At 34.3% G+C, this 27,426-nt stretch overlaps 2 protein-coding genes across 2 annotated transcripts in view; one reads left to right on the forward strand and one right to left on the reverse strand.

Moving 5' to 3' along the window:
- side-II (sidestep II transmembrane protein) overlaps positions 1-27,426 on the forward strand; it is a 686,092-nt gene that overhangs the window by 142,539 nt on the left and 516,127 nt on the right. The gene's annotated exons all lie outside the window — the stretch shown is intronic.
- Positions 14,117-27,426, reverse strand: part of LOC140442025 (lysosomal acid glucosylceramidase-like) — a 31,104-nt gene continuing 17,794 nt past the window's right edge. The window contains exons 5-9 of the mRNA XM_072533062.1: positions 24,355-24,468; positions 23,941-24,085; positions 19,611-19,681; positions 16,624-16,901; positions 14,117-14,264 (exon numbers count right to left, since the gene is read on the reverse strand). Of these exons, the coding sequence (XP_072389163.1) occupies positions 14,165-14,264; positions 16,624-16,901; positions 19,611-19,681; positions 23,941-24,085; positions 24,355-24,468 (708 nt within the window). The 3' untranslated portion in view covers positions 14,117-14,164. The remainder of the gene's footprint in view (positions 14,265-16,623; positions 16,902-19,610; positions 19,682-23,940; positions 24,086-24,354; positions 24,469-27,426) is intronic.

A 27,426-nucleotide genomic window follows, 5' to 3' on the forward strand; every position in this document is an offset into this window, starting at 1 on the left:
GTTTCTGGAAAAAGATCCTTTTCGTCTGATAATGTTTGAATCTCCGTGATATATCTATCCACTCGTTCGTTTTGTCTCTGTTTTCTGTTTCGGATTTGCTTCTCTAGTTGTAGCAAATATCCTCTGGGATAGAAAGCTTTTTTAAAATCTTCGCTGAAATCTGTCTACGACTTTCAATTGTTGTTATTGTTCCGGTATCATAACAATGCGTGGTCTCCTAACAATTCTGGTAATGCTTTTAGTAGATCTTGTTTATTGATTTCGTAGGCCAAGCTTAATTCGTCTATCCTCTCTAAGAATTCTATTGCATCCGAATGTTTCTTGTCGAAGTGTGTGTTCCACTTTCGTACTTGATTTAGCAATTCTGATTGCCCCATTTGTTTCGGTATTGTTAATACCTGTAATTGTCTTCGGATGGCCGAAATTTCCGTCAGTGTGTCGGATTCTGCTCCCTTGAAAGTTTTTTCTTTTGGGATTGTTCCTGTCGCTCCCTCGCGATCTTTAAAATAGGTTCTGAATCGTACTCTCAATTCGTCGGCGGTTCCCTTGGGATCTAAGCCGTATTTTTCGGCATCGCTCTGCAATTCCTCTTTGCATAGGCGGTTTATCCAGAATGTACCTGTTACTGAGTCTGTGTCTTTATCTGTCGGCATGTTATTAATTTTTGGTCTCTTTTAGCACTTACTCAATTTTGCTCGGGCGCAGTTTGTCACGGGTAGCTCTTTTGAAGCGACAGACTCAGTAAAACACAGGTTGAAATAAAAATAAATCTATTAGTTTCAACGTATATACAAAAATAAAGAAATAAAAATAAAATGTACTCTAGGTCCCCGACTGGATCCCGCAAGAGTGGATTCCCCGGCAGACGCCTGTAAAAGAAAACTTATTATTACTAACAAAAATAATGGAATATGCGAATTCAGTCGCTTGCAGACTTGTGCTCGCTTCCACTTTAATCCAGCGGAAGTGCCAAAAGCACTTGAAAAATTCGGTTGTGCAGATCCATGCTATATGGTAACGTTCAATGCACGATACCCACGGGTTCTGCTGTTGAACGTCCAGCGTATCTTTACAAGATAAATGTTTGTCTTCGAAAGCTCAGTATATGTCTATTTATATTCTGGGTTTGTTGTACCGATTCGTAAAAAATTAATTGGAGTTAATAAATTGAGGCCTAACTTTGTAAGTTCAGATTCTATGAAAGTGTGAGGAATACTAGGGCAAACATTAGAAATCAGTAATCTTTCATTTGATGTAATTAAGCGTCGAGCATAAATTATTTGTTGATTGATAGTTATTCTTTCGTTGTCAGCATTTATGACAGTTAAAAATAATAAATCTTGGTTCTATAATTTTTCCCAGTGCAAGTAGATATTCCTCAAGTTTGGCGTTTTCCAGAGCATTGTATAAAATAGCTTGTTTCTTGAATTGGAATTTTGGAGTTGAATTGATTAACGCTGCAGAATATAAAGAAGTTTTATATGATGTCAATTACATTTGGGGCCTCGACGCCCCTGGACTATTAACATTATCCATTTTAGTTGTTTTTTAATTTTTATTTATAATAACACATCACTTTAATTATTAAGTGGATATAAATAAAAGCGCAAAAACTAGGTGATTAGACTGGTAACTAAATATGTCCAACCTCGCTAAAGGTTCGAATCGTTCATACTCTTTAATTGTTTTTAAAAAACCTATAAAAAGTTTTCTTTATACACCTCACAGTTTCTTAATATTGTTCTGAAATTATTTTCGTGTGGCATGTTAATTATTATTAGTAATTAGTAATTAGTAATTATTATTTACATGGAAATAAGCCACAACTAAAGGTTAACGTAAGTTTATTGACGTTTTAATTTCCACTTCGGAAATCGTTCTCAAAATACAAACATTAGTAAATTGAACAAATTTTGTTTTTTTGTTACTTGGTGAAAATTTCTTCTAATATTTTAATTTTATCTGACTCATTTATATTAACAATTCAGACATCTATTATACATTTTCAAGTAGACGACTTTAAAATTTCCTGTTAGTGATTCCATAGTAAATTATGAGGAATTATGAAAAACCAGAAAGAAACCTCATAATACTATCCCGACATGGTAATTATTTGGTCGTGCATTTAGTTTACTTTCAATAAACACCAAATTCTGATTTTATATGTTTGTTAATTTAAAATGTATCCTGTATATGTTACCTACTTACTTATACTGGTATTTTCTTTTTAATAGCTTCCTCTTTTAATATGGGTAACCAGATCTGACCACTTTTGCTCTTACAGCCTCGTACTAGCCTGATTAGCCTAATAGCCATAGAAATTCAAAAAAGGGCAAATTATCTTAATAAAAGATATGACAGTATCCAGTTATCTTCGACATGGAGACTATTCATAAAGAAAATATCGTAAGCTCGTCACTCCAATCAAAATGCCGCTATCGGAAATGATCGCACTAACCCCACTTTAATCCTCACGCCAATCCCTACGCCAACCCCCATCCAAACCAAGTCACTATTGACAGTTTAAATGAACTGTCCGCTGTTCCCAGTAGTAGTAGTGCATTGATTAGTGATCCCTGAAGTACTGTCTGGGGGCTAGGAAGATTAAGACTTCGGAAGCCTTGACCAATTAATAATCGACGCGGTTTAACCCGGAAGCCTATTGAGTTTAACATTAATTATTGTAATAGTATTAATCTTAGTTTTAGGTTTAATTGTACTAACCGTGGAAATCATTCTAAAACCTAAAGCCAAGAATAATATTACATATTAAAAAAATTACTATAAAACTCACCAGGGTTCCGGGTGGAACCGCATGGATTTTCACTGCACCAATGTTTACAAAAAATCAATTTAAGCACTAAATTTAAAGTATTTTCAGGACTGATATTCTAGTTTACAATTAGACTATTATTTGCATACCTATCCCAAATAATCTCTTTATATCCTAACTTTGATTTTAATTAGACACAACGCAAATACTTAAAAAGAAACACTCAAATTAACTAAAAAATTACCCAACCGTTCAAAAATCGTTTACGCTGGAATTGCAACTGAGGTAATTTTAAGACAATACACACCGGGGAGTAAATATCTTGAAACACTTTAAAGTTGTATTTACGGAAGAAACATCGACGTGTTTCTAGTATCTCGGGAGTGGAAACTACCGTTAATAAAAATAGGATAAAGAACGCTTTCAAATATTTCTTTTAAGATATTGAAAAGTTTTGAAGTGAATTTCTTAAGTAAAATGCTTTTAACTATTTAATTTAATTACAAATGAAACTATTGTAATTAATATATTGGCTCAAAAGCGCTTATATTACAGAAACTTTAATAAATACTTTTTTTGGTATCTTTATTTTTATTTAACCTATAGGACAATAGCAAAAAACAATATAATAAATTTTTAATTAAATAATGTTCAGCAAAAACCATACATTAACAAAAAATAGGCACAATGAAAATATCTAAGGAAATTTCTTGGTCTGTTTTTAAATGAAAATATGTTTATTATTTATAGGTTCTGTTATAACGTTACCTGTTCTGTAAATATCACGTGAGGTTATTCCTGGGAATAGCGGTTTATTGCTTACCAAACCACTAAGCAAATATAGAAATGTTTACAGAATTATTTGGAAATAGTGGCAACAGATTCCTAGCAGGAGACGACTAGAACACTAAACACACAAGCTTGGGGATCTTAATTAACAGCTACAGGAAGAGGAAAAAAACTGGAATAAGTCATTTATGAACTACATCTAAATCATTTGTCCACCTATACACTAACCTACTGGCCTACAGATCCTTAAAAACACCCAGATTGCCTTGACTTCTTTGTAACTAAAGGATTCTCCAACATATACCTATCGAACCTTATTATGTTATTGCTCCAGCACATACACCAGTAATAGATACGATTCATAGACATATCCAACAAACACGAAAACATCTCATACTTCATAATCAAGCTATGTACCAACTCGATTCTCTTAAGAGAAATAGTAGATAATGAAGTAAACTTCAAATATATTTTAAAAAACCCAACAAGAATTGGAAAACCAAGTACACAAATTTACAGAATTAATACAGTTTGCCTCGTTGGAATCACCTCCATCATTGGTCAGAATCCAAAACTGAAGTCACTGCCATTCTAGTATAATAGACAAGATTACATAAAAACATTACTTTAGAAAGATCTGGCAAAACACAAGACATTCTGCAGATAAAACAAACTATAACAGGGCAGGCAAGCGCTAAAAAGATACGCAAACGCCATCATTACTGATATAGAGGCTTTAAAGAAATTTCAAACAAATTTTAGATAATTGCATTCCCTTCTTAGAACAACCTGCTTTCTTTTAGGGTCATCGTGGTTAATTGTTGATCCTGACATTACATATAATAATGAAATCTCTAAATTATCAAAATATTTATTCACAATTTGTGACGAAACTGCAGCGCGACAGCGTTGTATATCTTAAGTCATTCTGACTGGTCATTTCGGTCTAAGTAAGCTTGCATCCAGTCTTCTCCTTAAAGATTGTCCTTAAATCCCCTACCTTTCGTCCTTGTCTATCTAGGTGTTGTACAGTCGATCGTCCTCTACGCGGCACCAGTCTGGAGCGAGGCGGTAGAGATAACGGCCTATAGGAGTCTCATGACACGAGTAGACAGAACAAGTCTGTTGCGAGTGGCATGCGCCTACAGGACTGTCTGCGGCAGCCTTGTGGAACATCACTGGATGTGTTCCGTTGCATGTTTTGGCGGTGGAAAGAAAAGAGCTTTATGAGAGAAGAGGTCCAAACCTTACTGTGGCCGAGAGAAGACAGGAAAGGGAAGGTCAGTTGCAAGATGGCAAGAAGAATAGAACAACACGGAAGATGTGGCACAGTGGACGAAAATGCTGATCCCGAACATAAGAGATTGGGTGGACTGTGGCCACAGGCGACTGGATTATTTCCTGACGCAGGTGCTCACAGGACATGGGTGTTTTAGGGCCTACCTCTATAGGATCGAAAAGGCTGATACAGATGAATGCCTATACTATGGATACTCGCACACTGTGACACATACGATGTTAGATTGCAGCAGATGGATAGTGGAAAGGAACATAATGGAGAGAGAGACAGGTGTTAATTTTGTTACAGTGAGAGAATGATTGAAAATAAATTAGTTTGGAATAACATACACAGCTATATCCGTGCAATGATCAAGAGAAAGGAAGAGGAAGAAAGACTGCTGGACCAACGCTAAAGGTAAGAGTGAGTGATGCTGAAAGGTGAAGCTAGAAAAATGGGTCACACTGTATGAGTTAGAATGCGTGAGTAAGACTGTGGGGAAGAAGGAAATGCCCATCTGGGAATGATGCCGAACTAGGAGCGTTAAGTGTCTTCTACGCGCTACCTGGAACGAGACAGGGAGCCTCCTTGCTGATGAATAGAGTGTGAATGTGTATGAATGGAGAATGAATGAATAAAGGTTGTGATTCGGAAGTGATGCCGGCCTTACAGCGGCCATTCCGCTTCCGGATCGCTGGATGACAGAGGAGGGTCTGGTTTAGCAGGTAGGCGTTCGTCGTAGACTTAATGACGAGAGGGCATTGAGAACTGGAACTATCGCCAGAAGTACGAAGAACGAATCCTGCACTAAAGTTAGTCATGCGGCGTCCTGGACTGAGATGTCTTTTGAAGATTCCAGACCCCCCCCTCCATAAAGACTAAAAAAAAGGTAAGTCTTCACTATTTGTCTGATTTTGTAAGATGTCATAGGGAAGCTGTACACACTCGGACGGATTTTCATTTTGTCAACACTTTACTTTTCACTGGCTTACCGTAAACATAACTTCCAGCATCTAACATCTTCCATTACCAAATTTTCTACCGAGTACGATGCATATATGCGTGTTTCAGGACACTTTTTGTATTTTCTTGGCCTTTAACATGTGTATAAAGTCACCCCATCCTGGAACCTAATGTGCTATTTTATTTGCAAAATTGATAATTTTAGTGTTTTTTCTTTTACACTTTATATTATTGCTAAATTATATCTACGCTAACTTACCACCAAATTTCATTAAAATTAAAGATACACATCAAAGTTTACGGTCCATCCGAAATACGACGTTGCATTTTGTTTTACTGTAAGTCGATACTAAAGCACGTGTTTTAGCCTTACAGCGTCAAAAAGAGTAGGGATCAGTCACATACAGTCGCTAACGACAATATTAATATATATATATATATATATATATATATATATATATATATATACATATATAATATTGGAAACAAATCACTATTAAATATGGGGGAACGGTGTGTCCTTATTACAAATCTAACACCGTTTTTTATCAGTCCGCACCTGCGATTTCTCACAGTGAATTTTATATGAAGTTCAGAAGGGAAAAGGCCATTTGGTTTGTCGCAGGGTAACTTTATATCACAGTGCTATTAGCAAATCAAATTAGAAAGTATAAAGCTCCCCCGGGCAGTTTCTGTATCTTAATCATGCGGCATCAAAATGTCGATTTCAGCATTTCCATCTGCGCGTACACATTTAGCCACTGGCGTATTTAATCCGGGTGCAATGTATGCTTTATTATTTATTCATTTGGTATTAAGATGAGATTGCCGGTATAATTTGTGTGCGGTGGTAATAGGTTTATTAAAGAGAAGATTAACTGTCATATATTTGTTTACTTTGAAAGACAATAATTCTAGGAATACTAATTGTAAGAAACACATAAAACCAACTAATTCTTAAAATAATCCAATGTGTCTTAATATTTGTAGATTGTTTAATTAAATACACTCATGAACAACAGCTACAGTCTTTAGAACAGTTGTGTTATTTGTTAGATCTGGAGATATCTACCAAAATTCAATAATTAAGTTTATTATCACTTGCTGTTCAACACTTGGAAAGAATGGCCAGCATGGACGAAGTTTTACGACAACTGTCAGTAATAGGCGTATTTGATTGGCTAGAGAAAGCGCACATCGAAATATCAACGAATCAAACGTAGGTTAGGAAAGAACCGCTTATGTATGTAAGCTTATTCTAACGGTGCAATATAGTTCTGTTAATTAATAGCGGTTTAAACTACCGCTTTTTCCGTCACACCCAACTTAATGCATTAGAAAGAAATCGAAAAACTGTGACGCACTGAAAAGTACCTCTGGGATGTTCTTTAACAGCATGTCTTAACTGTAACTGAAGCATACTCACAACAAACGATGGTAGGGCTCGAGCGTCACAGTTCGGAAATAATGGACTGGTCCATCTCTCCCTAAGGTCCATCTCTCCAGGAGTTACCCTATCAACGTTTCATCAGAATATTTAAAAGGTAATATAATTTATTGAAACTGAACTACAATTTTCCGGACATATTCAAACATTTATTATTAAAAGATTATCTACCTTTTACACAATATGAAACTTAGGAAGTTATTGGACCTCAAGAGTTAAAATATCATATTATGCAGTTTTAATATTCGTATGCTAGCAAACATAATTATTATTAAGTTTTCATGAGAATCCCAACAATTCTCTGTGTTAATTTGTAACCAGTGGAATTCAAAGCGACTTTATCAATAAATTGAGACATGTAAATGTTTAGTGGTGTTACGTGTTACATCGCTTTAATGTCTGGATAGTTCGGTGTAAATACATAACGGGATATTCATCATGTCAAGAAGATGTCTGTTTACTAGTTGCCTATGTGTACCGTTAGTCAGGAAACATGAGCTTTGCATCAAACTTAATGTTATAAGATATTTACCAATGTTTCTGCTATTGTCTCATAGAATATGTTCGAATATGTACTCCAGTAGATTGACAATTATATATTTTGTGACACACAAAGCGAAAATCGGTTCATTGGTAACAATATTTCCTTAAAAACATTAATCCAATATGAATATTAACCTTTCAGTAAACGCAGTTTAATTTTGTGTATCAGTAGTCGCACACGGTCTACTACACCGATCATAAAAATAGTGCTCTGGATGCATTTTGTTTAAATTTCAATAAAATATTCCATTGCTTGTAGCTTTTTAACATTATTTATTATTATTGACATACTTTGTTCATTTAAAATGTTTATTTACGTAGCACAAAAAATAGTCCACAATTTTTGTAATATTTTGATTCATTCTCTTTTTTTATATAAACAAATTACAATTGATTTAAAATTAGCATATATGTAATATATCTGTCTTCAACAACTATCTTAAAACAAATATAACTATTATTTCACTAAGACTTATCATAAAAAATATAAGAGATGGCAAAAATATAATAAAATTAAGCCGGAATATTGTTGCAGTCATTGCAAATTGGATTTACATGTTCTTACATCTATACTTTTTACAAATCGAACAAAAATATTTTATTTTTCGATTATTTTTCCATCCACAGTCACCACACCTTCCAATTTTCTCCGGAGTTCTTTGAACCGGCACGATATCTTCATTCAAATGACAGATCTTTAGTCAAAGATCTTTAAGTAAAATGACGAATCCTTATTGTCTTGGGTATATAGATATTTTGGCTTCGATTCTTCTGGTGGTTGTCTTCTTCTTCTTCTTAGTTGTTAACCTAATGCAGGTATCGTGATATTATGAAGCTATTAGCTAAATTTCCCAATGTTCCTCCACGTTTTTTTATCTTCTGCCATTCTAGCACATTCTGACAATGGAGCGCCAATGGTAGCAACAATATGGTCCGTGTATCGTGTGGGAGATCTACCTCTATTTCTTTTGCCTTCTACTTTTCCCTGGATGTTAAGTTTTTCAAAACCATTTCTTCGAAGCACATGTCCAAAATAGCTTATTATTTGTTCTAATATTTGTGTTCTTAGTCCTTTCTTTATGTTTAGCTGGTCCAGTATGGATTCATTTGTTCTTCGGGCCACCCATGGTATTCTCAGCATTTGTCTCCAGTAGTACATCTCAAATACATCTATGTTCTTTTTGTCTTTCTCAGTAAGGGTCCAGCATTCCGATAAATAAGTAAAAACTGGAAAAACTAGACTTCTTACTAGTCTTATTTTTGTATCGGTAGTTATTTCATGGCTTTTCCAAATTTTTGTTAATTTTGCCATAGCGCTTTTTGCGATTGCTGACCGCCGCTTTATTTCTTCAGTACAGCCTCCTTTGTTGGTTATTAATGAGCCCAGATACACAAATTTATCTACAACAGCGATATTGTTTATTATAACCAGATGCTTTAGATTGTTGTTAGCTCTGTCAATTATCATGATTCTCGTTTTATCTCTGTTCATTTTAAGTCCCATCGTTAAGCTTACGTCTTCTATCCGTTGTAGCAGGTGAATCAATTCAGCTTCAGAACTAGCGAGGATAGCATATCTCAAGTTGTGCAAAATTCTATTACTTCTCTAGACTAACACGATCCACTGTACCGGTTTTACAAATTACAAACATTACAAACTTACAGTTCAAACATCAACACTGTAATGATACACAATCGATAAATGTACCTATCTAAAGAAGGTACAGATCCGGAGAAACTCGAAAGCTACCGACTGGCTTAAGAATTGACCGTCATTGACTCCCACCGGTCTCCTAGACAAGCTGCGGCTACTAAACGGTTAGCAGGATACCTGCACTGGTCTCCTGGGGCCGGTATTCGTTATTATTAAAGTGCAGTATGCGATAAATGCAAATAAATCTATGCAAAACGTATTGCAGTAGGTAGTATTTTCAAAAGAAATTTTGCAAAATAATTTTATTTTATTAAACTTACTTTTAAACTTAAAAAATATTATGCCTTCTATATATAAAGGTTTATTTTTAGTAACGCTTTCTTTTAAGACAAATACTACCTATTTTAAGTAAACAATTACCTAAAAACCCGCCGAGTATTCCATAGAGAGAGAACAAATAAATAATTTGCTTGTTTATTGGCATTGAGGCAAAAAATGGACCCGACTGTTATTGCAAACCAAATCCCAAGACAATAGAGCTCTTAACAAAAATCTTAAGTAAAAATAAATGTTTTCGCAAAGAAAAGTTTTTTGGAAAGGAATAATACATTTAACATTTCCTTTATTTATTAATGAATGAAATGATCGTTTCATTATCAATGAAGCAATTAATCCATGTTACATACAAATGCAATAATTTTATAAATGTAATATTTTAATTTTATTATCCTACTTTTGGTCACATCGATTTAACATTTCTCCCCATTTTATGTCACTTTTACAGGATAGCGATGAAATCATGATTACCGAGATATTCGAAATTGCAAGGAATGTATTAAATAGTATATTGTGTATTTACATAATAGCACTACAAATACATTTCTGAATGACGATGCAGATTGTTCTCTGTAATTGGCTGTATTTTTTCTTGTCTAATCTTTATTCTCTGCTCTGTTAGAATGTTTAGTAAAGTTTTACTTCAGCATCCTAAAAAATAAAGAAAAAACCAACAATCAGCAGATAATAGCGTATATTGGAAAAGCTAGATCCACCTTCAACTGGATGGGACCCTCTTTAAGAGCCACAATCTTTTTTTGTTACAAGAATCTAAATAATACGATGCTAGATATACGCAACAGATTGAAATCACTTAAGGTTGGAGAATACTCAAGATGCCGTAGACTGACAGAATTAAAAATGAAGAGTGCCTTAAAAGAATTAAGAAAAACCGGACACATTATGCAACATGAATCTAGATTCTAAATATCTCCTCCTACAAGCCATATGAGAAAAATATGTGGACGTCGAGGTCAAGCAAGAAGAACATCCTGGTTAAAAAAACTTAGAATCAAGTTCAACACATAATATGTATCTTTGTATATCTTTTCTGCGTTTCTGCAGACAAAACAAATATTGTCATGATAATCGCTTCAATCTCCATTCTACATTATAATGACCACTTACCAATCACATCAGATAAAGTGGAAAAACTAATATCACAAATACAAAATGGTATAGTCACTGGACCTGACAATGTAAATGCTGAACTCATAAAACAGCTACGGTACTCAAAGCATGACAAAAATATTTAATGAGAGATATTTAAGCAGAGTACCACCAAGAACATAACTAACGTTGACATTGATTGCTTTACCAAAGAAAACAAAATCTGTATCTTGCAGGGATTTTCGGACTATCAGCTTATTCAGCCATTTTTTAAAGTTATTTCAAAAAACATACATCATAGTATATCAGTCATCAATACACAGTTTGGTTTTCGGAATACAGTGGTTACGAGAAAGGCTCTCTTGAGCATGCACGTGCTATTTCAAAGATGTAGAGACGTCAATTGCAATGTTTATCCATGCTTTATTTATTACCACTAGACGTTCGATACAGTAAAATACGATAAGCTGGTGGAGTTATTAACAAATATTAAAATAAATTCTGATCTTCGAGTTATGAAAATTAAAATCTGCCTTTATCGTCGAATCCTTCCAATTGACTAGTCTGCGTGCGAATCAGCGGCTCTTTAGGTCTCGATGGATGTTTTGCTAAGCCAACGTCATTGGTCTTTAAGCTGCTATTAAAGAAAATGTATTTCCAATTATCTCCTATGATCTATGAGGCCTGGTCTCTTAAGCCCTAACTAAATAGACAAAGGCATAAAAACTTTCAAATGTACCTTTAAACGAAAATACTACGAATTATCTGCACTAAAAAACAACTACAACCGAAGTTCTTAACAGAATTCAGAAGAAATAAGAACTGATGCCAACGATCAAAGAACTTAAGTTAACGTCCATTGGACGCATAATGAGAGAATATGGAGACGAAATACTTCGGTTGGTCACTGAAAGAAAAATACAGGGGAATATTCACTAAAAATAAAACATTCCTGTTGTCTTATTCTTGTTGTCGTATTAAGAACTTTGGTTATATATGTTTTTTAGTCCAGTTAATTCGTAGTATTTTCGTTTGAATGTACGTTTAAAAAGTTTTTATGTCTTTGTCTATTTAGTTAAAGCTTAAAAGTCCAGGCCTCATAGACCATAGAAGAAATTTGGAAATAAATTATCTTCTTATTGCATCGTCTCCTTTCGAATGTTGGCGATCCAAATGATAATTGTAGCTTTGGAAACTGCTGTACGAAAGATTTCTGTGAATGATCGGTCAAAGCATCTGCTCAGGTCTTTCAGCCACAAGTTCTGGCAACTTCCAACTGGTCTTTTGCCCTGCCCTATACCTTGCACTATGATTTGGAGTAGTTTATATCTTTCACCTCTCAACACATGATCCAAGTATTATGATTTTCTCTCTTTGATTATTCTTAGTAATTCTTTTTATTTATACATGCGCCGAAGTTCCTTACCATTGGTAACTTTTTGTATCCATAAAGTTCCCATCATCCGTCTGTGTATATACATTTCAATCAGAGTCCACTGTCCAATTTTCACAGCCATACAGCAAAACAAAGAAAACATAACATCATTCGAATTCTGAGCTCTAGACTAAGGTCTGATTTTGTAAAAAATATTTTCATGTTCATGAGTCTTTTCTTCGCATTTCGATTCTTGACAGGATTTCTGTTTTTGGTTTACACGGGCTGTTAATATTTTCTCCCCAAATAATTTATGGAAGTTACCTGTTCTATTATTTGTCCCTTGGCATAAAAACAAATCAAGATGTTCTGCTGAAGATGGGGAAGGAATGCGAAGTCATAAAAATCATACAAACGAGAAAACTGGAATATCTGGGCCACATAATGAGCGGAGAAAAGTACTCTCTGCTTAGACTCATATTCCAAGGAAAAATCTCGGGAAAGAGAAATGTGGGACGTAGGAGGATTTCCTGGTTGCAAAATTTAAGGGAGTGCTGCAAGAAGAAGAATAAAAATGTGCGTTTGTTGGTATCTTTGAAAATACTAGAATTTTAGTTCTGGAAAGATTTAGATGTAAACATTTAGATGTAAACAAAATACCATTTCGCTATGAAGAACTACCGCATTTATTATATTTTGTAGTTTTTGTGCATTGTTTTCTATTAAGACGGCATCATCAGCGTACTTGATGTTGTCTATGCTGGTTTCATTAATCTTGATTCCACCTAGAACCTCGTCTTATGCTTTTCTGTTGTGTTATGAATACATCCGCACCAAACTTTGATTCGAGGTCTCATGTTTAGATCCCACCTGATGTTAAAATTTTTTATTTGGATAAACCTGTTTAATTCTTTATAGGATCTCTTTCGCCGAATCGTGATTAGTGCACACAGCTATCTGATAAATGAGACCTGTTCAACAATTCTGTCATATATTTGGAAGAAAGATTGTGTTTGTAATTGGGAAACTTCGTTCGGCTCGCAGAAATAAGAATACGGCCGAGGCGAGAAGGCCCTGCCTGTCGTAAGAGGCGACTAATGGGTAGGAATTGAGAGGTGGAGAGCCGTCGCTTGAGGTGTGGGGTTTGTAGAAACGCACACGGACGCTTAGGCGTCACGGTCACCGGTCTACACTCCTAGTATCCGAGACGAGACTCTCGGGGACCACTCTACTCTCATTCCAAGGGAACCAGGCGAGGTTGAACGAGCTGGGCCCGTACACACCTCTTTTGGCCTTATGCCAATCGTGGTGTTGGTGCCTTTGCAAGTAACCGCCAGGAGATTTAAGAGTGGTAGAGAAGAGATCCTCGGCAGCGACCTGTCTACGTGCGAGGTGGAAATTCCTCTGCCTGCGTCACCTATCCGCCTGTGGGAGGGGATAACGGGTAGGTGAGGTAATCGCAACACAGGTACTACGGGGAAGGTAAAGCCCCACGAAACGTGCCTGGCTTAAGTGGCGTGGCACCTTCATTTTGGTGTCGGACTCGTAGGTTCAGTGGAGGCGCTAACGGTCGTATGCCGAAAGGCCAAGTAGACCGGGGTTCTGCCAGAATTTTATTTTGGAGGGCACAGAGCTAAGCAATGTAATTGGAAGAAAACCATAAGTTTGGTTTTAGTGATGTTGGTATATTATAACGCTCGTAAAAAGAGCAATTTCGTCTAAAATTTTCTATAGTTCGGGTAGGTTGCTGGCAAGAACAAGCAAGAATGTTTTATTTATAAAAAATATATACACTCCTTGGGTTTAACGTTACATCTTTTATTAAAGGTATATTTAAAAGGCAATCAAATGATTAAAATATGTATATTTAAATAAGTTTTACAAATAAATTGGTTTTATCTTGAATATACTACTGACGTAATTGACTTTGGTGTTAATTTTAAGCTTATATCTCCAGCAGTGTCTCTTATGGTTGTTTCTACTTCTTCAAAATTCCTAAAAACATAGAAAATATTTATGAAAATCTATGCGTTAACACTATAGTAATAATTTTTAATACTCGATCAAAATATTTAATTTAAAGTCATTGTATCAAAATACACAAAAATATGCATTTTCTTAAGAACGACTCCTCCCAAATGTATGCAATATTACAATGTTTACCTTTCGTACTTATGTAAGGTTCTTTCTATTTTTTTCACTTAGTGATGGATTGCCGTTATTTTCGCCTAAAAAACTGCCAAATCCTTAGATAGACTAACCGGGAAATGTATAACTTGATTTATCCCTACTATGCCGGCTCGCACACCCTCCGATGTTTTTGAGCCATCCGTGTACCAGGTAGTAGCAGCTTGTATGGGTACATCTTCATTACAGTCTTCTCTGCCTGGTGTCTTAATTGTAAACTTATTTATAAAGCTATATGTTGTAGCTGTTACATCGATAGGTTGCCCCATCATAATATCGGCTTTTAGCTTCTCGATTAGCTTTTTGTTGTCAGCACCATACATCTGGCTTATATGTCGCTGACTATGGATTAATCTGTGCATCATTGGCTTCGCCCTGTATCAAGATATGAAATGGTGGTAGATTCAGCAGGACCTCCAATGCTACTGCAGGAGTTGTTTTTATGGCCCCCGTAATACACAGGCATGCTAGCCTTTGTGTATTACCTAGCAGAATTATTGCTCCCACTTGCTGCGTCTTTGTTCACCACGTCATTGAGCCATAGGTTATCATTGGTCTAATAACCTTTGTGTATCCATAGAGTAACCATAGAGTGATTTTGGAGTAGTATTCCCAATTCTTACTTCATATTCTTCTACATCTGCCCAGGAACATAGTAGCTTTCTGTGTGGTTCTCAGAATGTGAGTGTTCCATGTAAGCCTATGATCAAAATACACCTCAAGGTATTTTGTTTCTTTGGCAAATAAAATCTCTGTTCCTCCCAGCACCGGTGGCTTTAGATCTGGTAGTGTTGTTGTTTTGGTGAAGTTGACGATTTATGACTATTAGTCTCTTTTGTTTACACCAGTCGTCAACTATATTTAGGGATCCTTGCATTCTCTTAGACACCACCTGGGCAAAACCTGCCCCTGACAGCGATTGCTGTATCGTCAGCATATACTAGGCAGTAAAACCCTTGTTTAAACAGATTTCTGAGAAGATCATCTACCAAGATTGCCCAAAGTAGAGGGGATAAAACTCCTCCACCTACTTTGCTTGGTTGCTTTAGTTGGAGAGGATATAACTATCCTATTCTCCAGGGATACCCTTATTACCGCAAATGCGCCTCGTGTACTCATAGTCTATATACTATATTTAAAAAAGCGGCCATTGCAAAGGTCAACTTTGGAACAAAGTATTTTGTAGCTAATCCTCTTCTGGCAAACACATTAGATCTTTACCTTGTTTAAAATATAACCTCTTTATTAACAAAATTTTCGAATAGTTCTGACGTGGTATGATCATGGTAGTTGACACAAAAATTCTTTATGTTTTTGCATGACAAGGGTACATCATTAGAGATTAAACCATTTTTTGTTCTTGCATGGATTATGGTAATGCGTTTGTCCTTATTTGATGCAACTTTGGTTTATAAGCACTTGGGTTTATCGATATTTCTTATTATTAAGTTATTATTTAGAAAACATTGCTTTACTGTCTCAATTGATTCCTGTGTCATCTTTCTTCAACTTTTACATGATGGTTTTTAACTTGGGGATCATCTGTTCTTCATAATATATGGTATACATTTTCATGTCTTTCCTTTTTTTTCTACTCATTATCGGTTTATTTGTTATGAGCCACAATATTTGCATTAGTCTAAGGGTTAGGCTGCCACCTCTTTTACTGCATTACATTTCAGAAATCCCCGTTCAAGTAGTTTAAGTAAACGTCAAACATAATTTTTTTATGTCAGCTGACAAAACAATTCGCTTTAATATTTTTTTATCACTGGCGTCCCTTCTTTTGGCAATAATATTACCAACAAATTCATGACAAGTACTAGGTTCAGTCCATGGATGAAACATTTTTAATCACTCCACAATTTTGCTTTCTTACTGAACAATATCAAACTAATAAACCATCATCATCATCATTCTCTTTAGCACCCCGCTGAGCTGAATAATCAGGACTCTTTTAAATAGCTTGTTATGCTATACTATTATATTTATAAAACACATATTAATATTCAGCTTAGCGGAGAGCTATTGCTCAATGTGTGAAATTCCATACACAAGGGATCATAACATAAAGCAGGTAGATCTCTTCTACTCGAAAAATAGCATTCTCTGCATTATAATGAATAATAATTACTCTCTTATAAAGGTGGTCATAAGACTAACTTACGTATTTAATATAATTACGGCAACGCTTCCATCTGGTCTCATAAGAGCGGTTACTCCCACACCGCTGATGTCAGTGGTTACTTGTAGACGAACTGTACCTTTTGGAGCAAATTTGGATACGTGACTTAATGCATAATAACTAGGTTGCTTATAAAACTCATTTTCGGCCGAATTAACAATTATAGGGGCGTCTACATAGTTTTTAATAAATGTTGGGCCTCCTTCCATGTCTAAAGCCATATTCCAATCTATCCAGCCGCTGGCCCAGTTATTAATATTCTGAAAAGAAATTACATAATTAACTAACTATTTATAATACATGCTTTTATAGAGACAGTTATTGATTAGTATTGCAAGTCAATAGATATCTTTGTATTCACTGAGAACTTTTTAAATTTTAATTAGTAATGGACTATTATTCCATGATATGGCATTACCAGTAAACACCATTTATATAAACGTGGTAAATATTCTTCAAAATGGAAATTCTTAGTATGTTTTTCATAACAATTTTATGTTCTTGGTAGATTCATAGAACATTACTTTTCAAAAGAAGTAAATGTTGATAATAGGCGTAATTACCATTGAGAGTATGTACTAAGCATACCTTACATTCTTAAGCCTACAACCCGGGGTGGGTTTTGGCTGACTGCTCAACTTGCTTCCATCTTGAACGGTCGTCCATAGTAGTTGGGTCAGTGGGTAGCTCCATTGTTCTGAGATCTGACCACATATTGTCTCTCCATCGCATTCGTGGACGTCCTAAGGGCCTTCTCCAATATTAACTTGGCAAGGCAGTTATTAGGGAGTCTATGAACATGGCCAGCCCATCTTAGACGTTGGGACTGAATCTCTTGGACTATATCGCTCGCTCTATACATCTGCTTGACCTCAGCATTTGTTCTCATTCAGTATTGGTTATTATTAATGTCGTGATAAGGCCCAAAGATTCTTCTGAGGAATTGCCTTTCAAAACAAGGTTTTTTTCAGTTTCTTTGGTCAGGGTCCACATCTCACACTCATACATGAGCGCCGGTCTAATCATCGTTTTATATATTCTAATCTTTGATGTTTGTGTTAGGCTTTTAGATTTAATAGTATTGTGGAGGCTGTACATACATCTGTTTGCTGCCTGAATTCTTCCTTTAATCTCTACGTTACATTGCAGTACTTCCTTCTTCCTTCTATTGGCATAGTTAGAATATACTACAGCATACATCTTTTCAGTATGTGGCTTTTAAAAGCATATCTATGGCCATCTCTGACCCGTTTTGAAGACATAATATTATACCTATATTTATACACCTGCATATCAAAATAAAAATTCTGAATAATGTATACAATGCTTTTCAGATAAAACTATCCACCTTAAATTTCTTTTAAACTACTAATTTTTTAAAAAAGAGCAAAAACACGTCAATTACTATTTGAAGGGAGAGACCTTATGTCATGTTTAGGCTTACAGGGAAAGGTTTCATCCTCTTACCACCTGTATCATCCCTTTATTTTTTTCAAATTACTTTTGCTTTTTTTATTTTATATTTGGATTCTTATTTTTTGCTGATTTCAAAAATACATTCAAAAAAGTCATTAGTTTAAGATATAGACAATTTTTGTTTTAACAAAAGAGTATCTCTCCCACCTTAATTAACTGTAACAAAATAGCTTTTTTAATATTTAACCTTACTATTTGTAGAACCTTCAAAAATCAAGAAACAAAAAATTTTACTTTTTATTAAAGTTTTTTCAAAGGTTTTTGATATTTGGACATTTATTTTAATAGGTTAATAGTAAATTATAATGTGTTATAACTTACATTGTATAATGTTATACATGATATAACCGTTACTTGTAACAGAGTATTTTTAAATGCGTGCAATTTGATCGCTGAAATTCACATTGCAAGCAAGAACCGAAATTGTAGGTTTATACTACAAAAATTATAATTGTTTAAGAGCTGCTGCTAGAATTTTTAATAATTTCTAATGAAACACACCACAATAGACATATAACTCATACTTGAACTAATGCAAAGATTTAGAAAAAAAGAGTCAGTTTGCAATAAAATAACATAAACGACAGGCACTTGTAAATATCAAAGCAATCCAAGTAGCCGTTTTATGGTAAGTTTACTTAAAGGCTAAGCAATCACAGTCACTTTTAACAATAAGCAGAGCAATCGGTGTTTTACCTTTTACAGCCTTCCGATTTTTTTCCGAACCTTTCACGAAAATTTAATGAGGAAATTGATCCACAATTGTATGACAATTCATCATCATATCCACATGACAATCCACACATGTATAAGCAATACTTGTTTTTTAGATGAATACTAATTTTTATTAATTGACTTGGTGAACAGACATAATTGCCGATACTGGGCTGAGATTGATCCACATATTGTGCTTGAATTTTACACACAGCATCCTCAACGGTTACAAGTTTGGTGTGGTATCCTAGGTGATCACATTATCGGACCCTTCTTTATCAATGGAAACTTAAATGGTACATCAAATTTTGAGTTTCTTAGGTTGATATTCTTAACAAATGATAAATAATTTAAAATTGTAGCAACATCTTTATCTTCTTTCGTTTTTTTTCTCTTACTAAATGTTGTATACCATCATCATATCATATATTAACCTTGGTAGCCGCATTTCTTAAAAGTTTTAGTAATTGGGAACCAAACCACTCCTAATACTTTTTAACCAAAATATTCTGCGTGCGCCTAAGAAGGTTCCTTTTATCTTGGATCTTTATTTTCATCCTCTATCTAAGTAATACTTATTTCTGCTTCTCAGTATGTGATCCAAATAATGAATTATTTCAGTTTTAAGAATATTTATATCTTAAATATTATCTAGGAAAAGAGATTATCCATAATTATAATTGTTTTATTGTTAATAGCTTTATCTACAACTCTAAAAGGAATATCAATTATTTGGGTTTGTCATGTTGTAGCTCCAACTTTAAACAACGTGTACTTACCTCGATAATATCACCTGCATAACGCTCAGCTCCCTCCCATTCTCCTAGAAACACTTGTTGAAGAATATAGCCTAAAAACATTTTGATATAATATATACATTTATATATAAATCAGGTCTTGGAATGAGCATTTGTTCTGAATATATAAAATGTAGCCTGGATATATGTATATATATATATATATATATATATATATATATATATAAAATAAATGTATGTATAGGAAATTTAGAGTACTAAAATATAACAACTAGAGGTTGACTAGAAGTTGACTTTAATATTAAGATTATTGCCTCTAATTTTTTGAGCATTGAGAAGGCCTAGGATATGAATTTGGATCATTCCCCCATTTTTCTCATACTTAGTGACGAAACAATAGGGAAAGAGACCCCCCAGACTTGTAAATGCAAGGAAAGATTGGCAGAACTTTAAAAATGAACTAGAACAATGCATCAAGAACAAATCGATTTGAATATACCGTAGTGAGTTAACTGCTAAAAAAAGTGAATAATCTCTCTGGAAGGCAACCAGACAGCTTAGAAGTCCTATACTACATAACCCACCAATCACTGAGCTCGAACCTATGCTCAAAAAGCCAATAGCTTGGCACAGTATCTCGAAAACAAGGAAATGACATGGTCAAGGTGAATAGTTTTGAAAAAGACTAATGTATTATTGAAAAAAAAAGATAAACCCCAGTAAAATCAGTTTGGCTTTAGAGAGAGTCATTAAGAACATCGTATCTTTCTGGATGTTGCCCAAGCCTTCGGTGAGGTATGGTATAAAGGCCTCATCCATAAATTATACAGAGCATCACTAAGGCAGTACTCATAATTGCAAGAGTTTTAAATAACTAAAAGCCACTTTAGAATAAAACCGGAGGATACCTACACAGAGATAACAAAAAAAGACGAAAGTGCCGCACTTTGATATGACTAGCGATATCACTAGCGATATCACAGAACCCGCAAATGGAACAATCCCAACATTTGCGGACAACAAAGCTATTCTAGCAGTGTAAAATAATCACAAAGAACTTGCAAGAAGTGTACAATCTTCTGTGAACAAGGTCGATAATTGTAGTAATTTTTTTATTAATCCCAATTAATTTACAATCTGTACCGATAATACAGTAAGTAAGTGATTTGACAACTGACTAACAAACAATTAAGAAAAAGTCCACTAATATGTTTCTTTTTATTCTAAACATCTTACTAAACTAAAACTGTTATCCTAACTAGAGGATTGGTATTCCATATTATTCCTGAACATTAAAATTATTACTACTACTATTATTTTGTCACAACAAGATCCTATTTCTTTTCACCCCCATTCAAAAAATGTCTTGAATTTATTCTTAGTAAGACCAGTTAATAAATATGAAATACTCCTAACAATTATTAGTATTAAAAGCAAATCTTCCTGTAGTACTGATGGACTATCCATAAAAATTTTCTCAAATCTTTTACATCCATCTGGAAATCTGGAAATCTACATTTCCAGAGTGCATAGAGATTTACCATGCGCCACTGTTCAAATTTATGAAGACACTTGTAAGAGCCCGGTATGTCTTTTCTCGGTAAAAACAACAGTTTATCACAAATCTAATAAATGTACCAGTGATGCCATGTTTTCTCTGCTACATGAGATTTACCAAGCAATAAACAATAATCTTTATACTACCACCATGTTTTGTGATCATACCAAACTTTCTGATCTTGTAAATCACGGCATTTTAATAAAAAAACTTAATTTCTACGAAATTTGAGGTATTTCTTTGAATTGGTAATGATACTGACTCTAGTCATAAAAGCATTGTATAAGTTCTCTCTTTTTAATCTTTATAAAAGACACTACTGATTTAAAAATTAAAAAAAAAATTTTTTTTACTAATGATAGCAACAAGATCACCTTATAGCAAGATTCTGTTGAATATTCAATATTATTTCGTGTATTTCGTGTTATATATTTGCTGGGGTACGTAAAGGCACCACATCACCGTAAGTGTATTTTTTTTATTTTGTAGATAATTATGTAATTACTGTTTTTTTTGTAGAAAAATGGCTAGTGAGTCATCAAAAAAAGTATCCTACAACGATTCCAACTTTGAGAAGACTGTTATGAAGTGGTTTAGCGATTTAGATAGCGATACAGAAGAGGAAACAAATAATGTAGCAGAATTATACGACTCTAATTCCGACAAAGAGCAAAGCGAAGGAATCAATGATGAGGATATAACGGTGATGGAACAGTCTTCTTCTGAGAGTAGTGAAAAAGAACAAGCAACTAATGAAAGAAGAGCCTTTTATGGAAGAAACAGATACAAATGGGCAAGGGAACCTGCTCAGAGAACTTATACAAAAACTCCTGCTGCCAATATAGTCAGGCAACTTACTAGTCTCAAAGGTAGTGCGAGGGCTTTAGAAAATCCAACACTTACTCTTTGGCAGTGTATCTTTACAGACAATGTTCTCTTTGAAATAATGACAAATACAAATGAAAAACTGGCACTTGCAAGAATAAAATACAAGGACCAACAAAACACTGAATTAGTTGATGTTGACATGGTAGAACCAAAAGCGTTCTTTGGCATTTTGTTTTTTTTCATCTATTTTTAAATCGAACCGCGAAGATCTTGATAGCCTTTATGTCACAGAAAAAACTGGGAGGGACATTCTTCGATGTACAATTGCACAAAAAAGGGTTCAGGTTTTGTTCATGTTTGAGTTTCGACTGTGCTGATTTCCGAAAAGAAAGAGAGAAGATTGATAAGACAGCAGCAATATCATGGATTTTCAGTAGAATTGTTGAAAACTCTAAAGAAAACTACTGCTTAAATCATTTGGCTTGTATTGACGAAATGCTTATTGGCTTTCGAGGCAGATGTAGATTTAAAGTATATATGCCCAATAAGTTTAATAAATATGGCATCAAAATTATGGCCTTGTGTGACGCTCGTACATCATATCTATTCAATGCGTATATTTATTCGAGAAGAGGTAGTGATGGTCAAGAACTAACAATAGATGAAAAGCAATTATCAGTTCCAACTCAAGCTGTTTTGTTGTTATGTAAACCGATCTATGGTTGTAATCAAAATATAACTGCAGATAACTGGTTTAGCTCCATTTAAGTTGTTGATAAATTATTACAGAAAAAGTTAACTTATGTTGAAATGATAAAAAAAATAAAAGGGAGATACCTATTGAATTTCTGCCGTCAAAAAATAGAGCTAAAAACTCATCTATGTCGCTCAGAATAAGGTAGTTATAATGATTTCTTCCATGCATAGAAACAAGGCTACTGAGGCTGACACTGGAAAAGAAGAAATAATTTCCTTTTATAACTCCACTAAAGGTGGGGTTGATAGTCTGGACCAAAAATGTGCTACTTTTTGGACAAGCAGACGAACTCGAAGGCGATTTTTTTGCAACTCCTGAACATTTCTTCGGTGAGTTCATATGTTTTATATACATGAAAAAAAAGAGAAAACAAATCTAGATTTCAGTTTATCAAAGATCTTGCATTTTCCCTCGTAAAACCTTAACTTTTTAAAAGAATCGAGAAAACACGGGTGTCACGAGAACTCCGAATTTCCATAGGAAAAGTCTTGCAAATTCCGTTGCCTATTGCTATGGATGAAAACATTTTAAACAAAGGAAAACGCCGTGGAAAGTGTCGCAGGTCCAAAGACAAGAAAACTGTATTCTCTTTTTGTAAATTTGGTAATACACCAATATGTGCGGAATGTACAGAAAAAATATGCAGAGATTGTTGTGAACAAAAAATTTGGTCAATAAATCAAGTGTCATTTCTTAATAAATATTATTTTTTAGAATTGTTTTTAACTTTTTCTTGTAAGCTTGGTTCATAAAATTGTACGATTTTCAGTGACAATAAAGAAAATTTCTATTTTATCCTATTTTTAAATGTCACTATTGTTTTGAAGCTAATTTTTTTGACATTTATATGCAATTTTCAATTTTTGTTGGGAATAAGCCACAATTTTACTTTCATATTAAGTATTTTGCGTTTTGATTTGCACTACGAAACTTAATTTTAAAAATAAAATTGTGGCTTATTCTCAACAAAAATTGTAAATTGAATAAATGTCACGTTGTTTAGCATAGTGACTAGGCTTATACTAATTCGTATATTTATGTGATTTAATGTAACTCAATTACGATTTTTTTCGACAGCTATACATATTATTGTGCACTATTTCCCATTTTGGTTTGACCTTTATCTCCTGTTAATTTATATAACTATAAACAAAAGACATTACACAAAAATTAAATTACTTTTCGTTTGCTATAAGCAAGCTACTTACCATTACAAGCCTCGGTAATTATTATAAATTTATCTGGATATTCATTATGTGTTTCATTGACTCTCTCCTGGCCAACAAGAAAATCCCAATACCAATGTAATCCAATACCGTCTATATATGGCTTAACATCTTCATCATGAAACATCTGCAAAAAAACAATTAAATTTCGACATGCCTTTCTGATTATCGAAATAATAATTTTTTTTAGTTAATAAACAATAATAATAACATTAATTATACCGCTTTACCCTTTTCACTCCAGTTCATCCTAAATTTTCAGATATTGAATATGTCAGATTTCTCTAAAACTTCTTATTGGAATTCCCAAAGAATCATACTGTATAATATTTGATAAAATATATTAAGACAATATGAAAATCAAAATGATTATTTTTATTTTAACATGATACTTACCAATTCTAGTATCAAAGGTACTAAAAGAGTACTGTCGTCGTGTCCAATAATTTTTATATCTTTGTATTCAGAGTTTCTAAGTGTTGGTCCAAAATTTTCCTTAATCCATCGGCCCTAAAAACATTTAGAAAACTTAAATAATATAAAAAATCAGAACAATATTATTTTTTTTAAACTAAATTAAAATGAATTATATATTGCTAATAATTTTGAATGGTAACGTTTTTGTTTTTAAATTATTCCATGACAACATCATTAAAAGTAAATAGATAAAAATTTAATGAAAACTCTAAATAGTAGTTCATAGTGCACTCAAAAATAAAACTTTTGAACCTATTTTGACAATTTACTAATGAAAAAAGTGAAAGAAACTCTTTTCTTTTCATTGAGTTACCAGGCAATTAAAAAAATAGCTTTATGTCCTTGTAGAATCAACAAGCCTATGACAGGCTAGTACGTGTCGACATTAGGTGTGCTTCGTAGCTATTTTAAATTTAAACACCATTCAAAACACGCGTAATTTCAACACGTACTAACCCGTCATGTGCTTGTTGATTCTGCAAGGGCGAAAAGTTATATGTTTATTGCTTGTTAGTACAATGAAAAAGGAGTTACTTTAATTTATTTTAATAGTCAATTGTCCAAATAGGTTCAATCTTATTACCTATGTTTAGCTGTTAGACAAACATTCTCCGTATAAAAAGTTATAAGGACTTAAAAGTTAGGCTAAATTTTCTCGACTTGAAATTACCTCTATGAGCCCATTCCCATGCCAGTTGACCCACCTATGAAATTTGCAGTTTAAGTCGATTCTTCTTCTTATAGAGTCCTATTTAATTATGGGATGTTGGCGACAATTCTGGCATACTCCTCTCGGTCTTGTGTGGATCTAAAGAGTGCATGGGCATCGAGGTTTCTTCAATCCCTTATGTTTTTAAGCCATGAGTATTTATTTCTTCCGATGTCCCATTTTTCTTCTATCTTCTCTTCCATAATAAGCTTTAAGAACTGGTACTTGGAGTTTCGAAATATATGAGCCAGATAAGCAATTTTAAGTAATCTTCTAAATACTCACATTTCGAAAGGCCTCCAATCGGTTCATCACATTTTCCTTTATAGTCCAGGTTTCATACTCTATATAGCAGTATGGAGTAAATTTTGTTACAAAGCGATATCGAAACGTTAAGTTAAGACTGCTGTTGCTTAGCAAGGTGCTCATATTAGTAAATGGTGTTTTGGCTTAATCAATCCTGCTACGTATCTCTATGTCTGGATCTAGATCTTCAGTTATCCAACTAAGTCCATCTTCAGTTATCCGTCTTAAGTCGATTACCATAAACAAATTATACTCTGCATGTTTTTATAAGTTCCCATATTAATTAATATGGCATTTTTATTAATATTTATTAAAAACATTACCCTTATGGTTTTTTATTCATTTTCAATAATACAAAAAAAATCACTAAACCCTGGCTTTGCATCCACTTATGTCAACATTTTCTTCTTCTTCAAGTGCTCTGTCCATTGCGAACGTTGGCTATTAACATGGCAATTCTGATCTTGTTTGCGGCGCTTCTGAATAGCTCGACCGATGTGAGCCCGAACCACTTCCTCAGATTTTGGAGCCACGAGTGTCTTCTCCTGCCTGGCCCTCGCTTACTGTCTATTTTTCCCTGAACAATCAATTGCAGTACACGGTACTAATCGTGTCTTAATATGTGGCCTAGATATTCAAGCTTTCTTTGTTTAATTGTATTCACGATTTCTTTCTCCGTTCCGATTCTTTGGATTACCTCTATGTTGGTGACATGTTCGATCCAGGATATACAAAGAATGCGTCGGTACACCCACATTTCGAATGCTTCTAGGTTTCTCGTGAGCGTCTTCGTCAGCGTCCAGGCCTCCACACCATACAGTAAGATCGGAAAAATGTGGCATTTAACTAGACGTAGTTTTAGGGGAAGAGACAAATCTCTGCTTATGCGGAGCTTTTTCATATTGCTACATGCTGCTCTAGCTCGTTCTATTCTCGCCTTAATTTCTGTGACCTGTTCCCATTTTGCATTTACGTTGGTGCCAAGGTACACATAAGATTCTACATGGTCAATTAGTATGTTACTTATCCGTAACTGTCGAGCAGGCTGTTGCTTCCTGCTTATCAACATCCACTTTGTCTTCTTGAAGTTGAGGCTCAGGCCGTATTCCTCACTAACTGAATAAACTTTCCATTACCTGTTGTAATTCGTCTATGGTACTGGCAAGGATCACCGTGTCGTCGGCATATCTTATATTGTTCGTTAACTCGCCGTTTATTTTTATGCCCTCATTTGCATTTTCCATACATTTGTTAAATATTTCTTCGGAATAAATATTGAATAGGAGTTGGGATAATATACACCCCTGACGGACACCTCTTTTGATCTGCACACTTTCAGTGAGTTCGTTGCCAATTTTTGCTCTTGCTGTTTGACCCCAGTATAGGTTTGCCACAATTCGAATGTCCTTGTCGTCAATAACTGTCTTTCGCAGAATATCTATCAATTGTTCATGATTGACATTGTCAAATGCTTTTCTAAAATCCACAAAGCACAAATACACGTCCTTATCAACGTCTCTACACCGCTGTATAAGCACCTGGAACGCGAAAATTGCTTTTCTAGTTCCAAGTGCTTTCCGAAAGCCAAACTGCGATCTATCAATATTTGACTCACATTTATTATATTTATATTCTTCTATGAATGATAATGATCTTAGTGAACGCTTTAGTGACATGATTGATCAAGCTTATAAGCCGGTAGTCTTCACAGATCTAGGCATTTGGTTTCTTCGGGATTGTAATAAATGTTGACCGCAGCATATGTTGATTTTTTCGTTACGTTATATCCAGAGGTAGCTACAGAAAAATTACATCAAAACAATAATATTGTCAGTTAATGTCAAATGTCTTTTGTAGTATTGTAAAGGGTTTTGTGGATTGTACAATGGGTCGAGGTAAAGTTATCGATGAAAAATTTTTTATTCATTATTAGATTTTTTAAAATCTATATAAGAGTCTTCAGTAAGAACATGACA

Source organism: Diabrotica undecimpunctata, chromosome 5, assembly GCF_040954645.1.
Source record: "Diabrotica undecimpunctata isolate CICGRU chromosome 5, icDiaUnde3, whole genome shotgun sequence".
In the NCBI taxonomy this organism is placed as follows: Eukaryota; Metazoa; Arthropoda; class Insecta; order Coleoptera; family Chrysomelidae; genus Diabrotica; species Diabrotica undecimpunctata.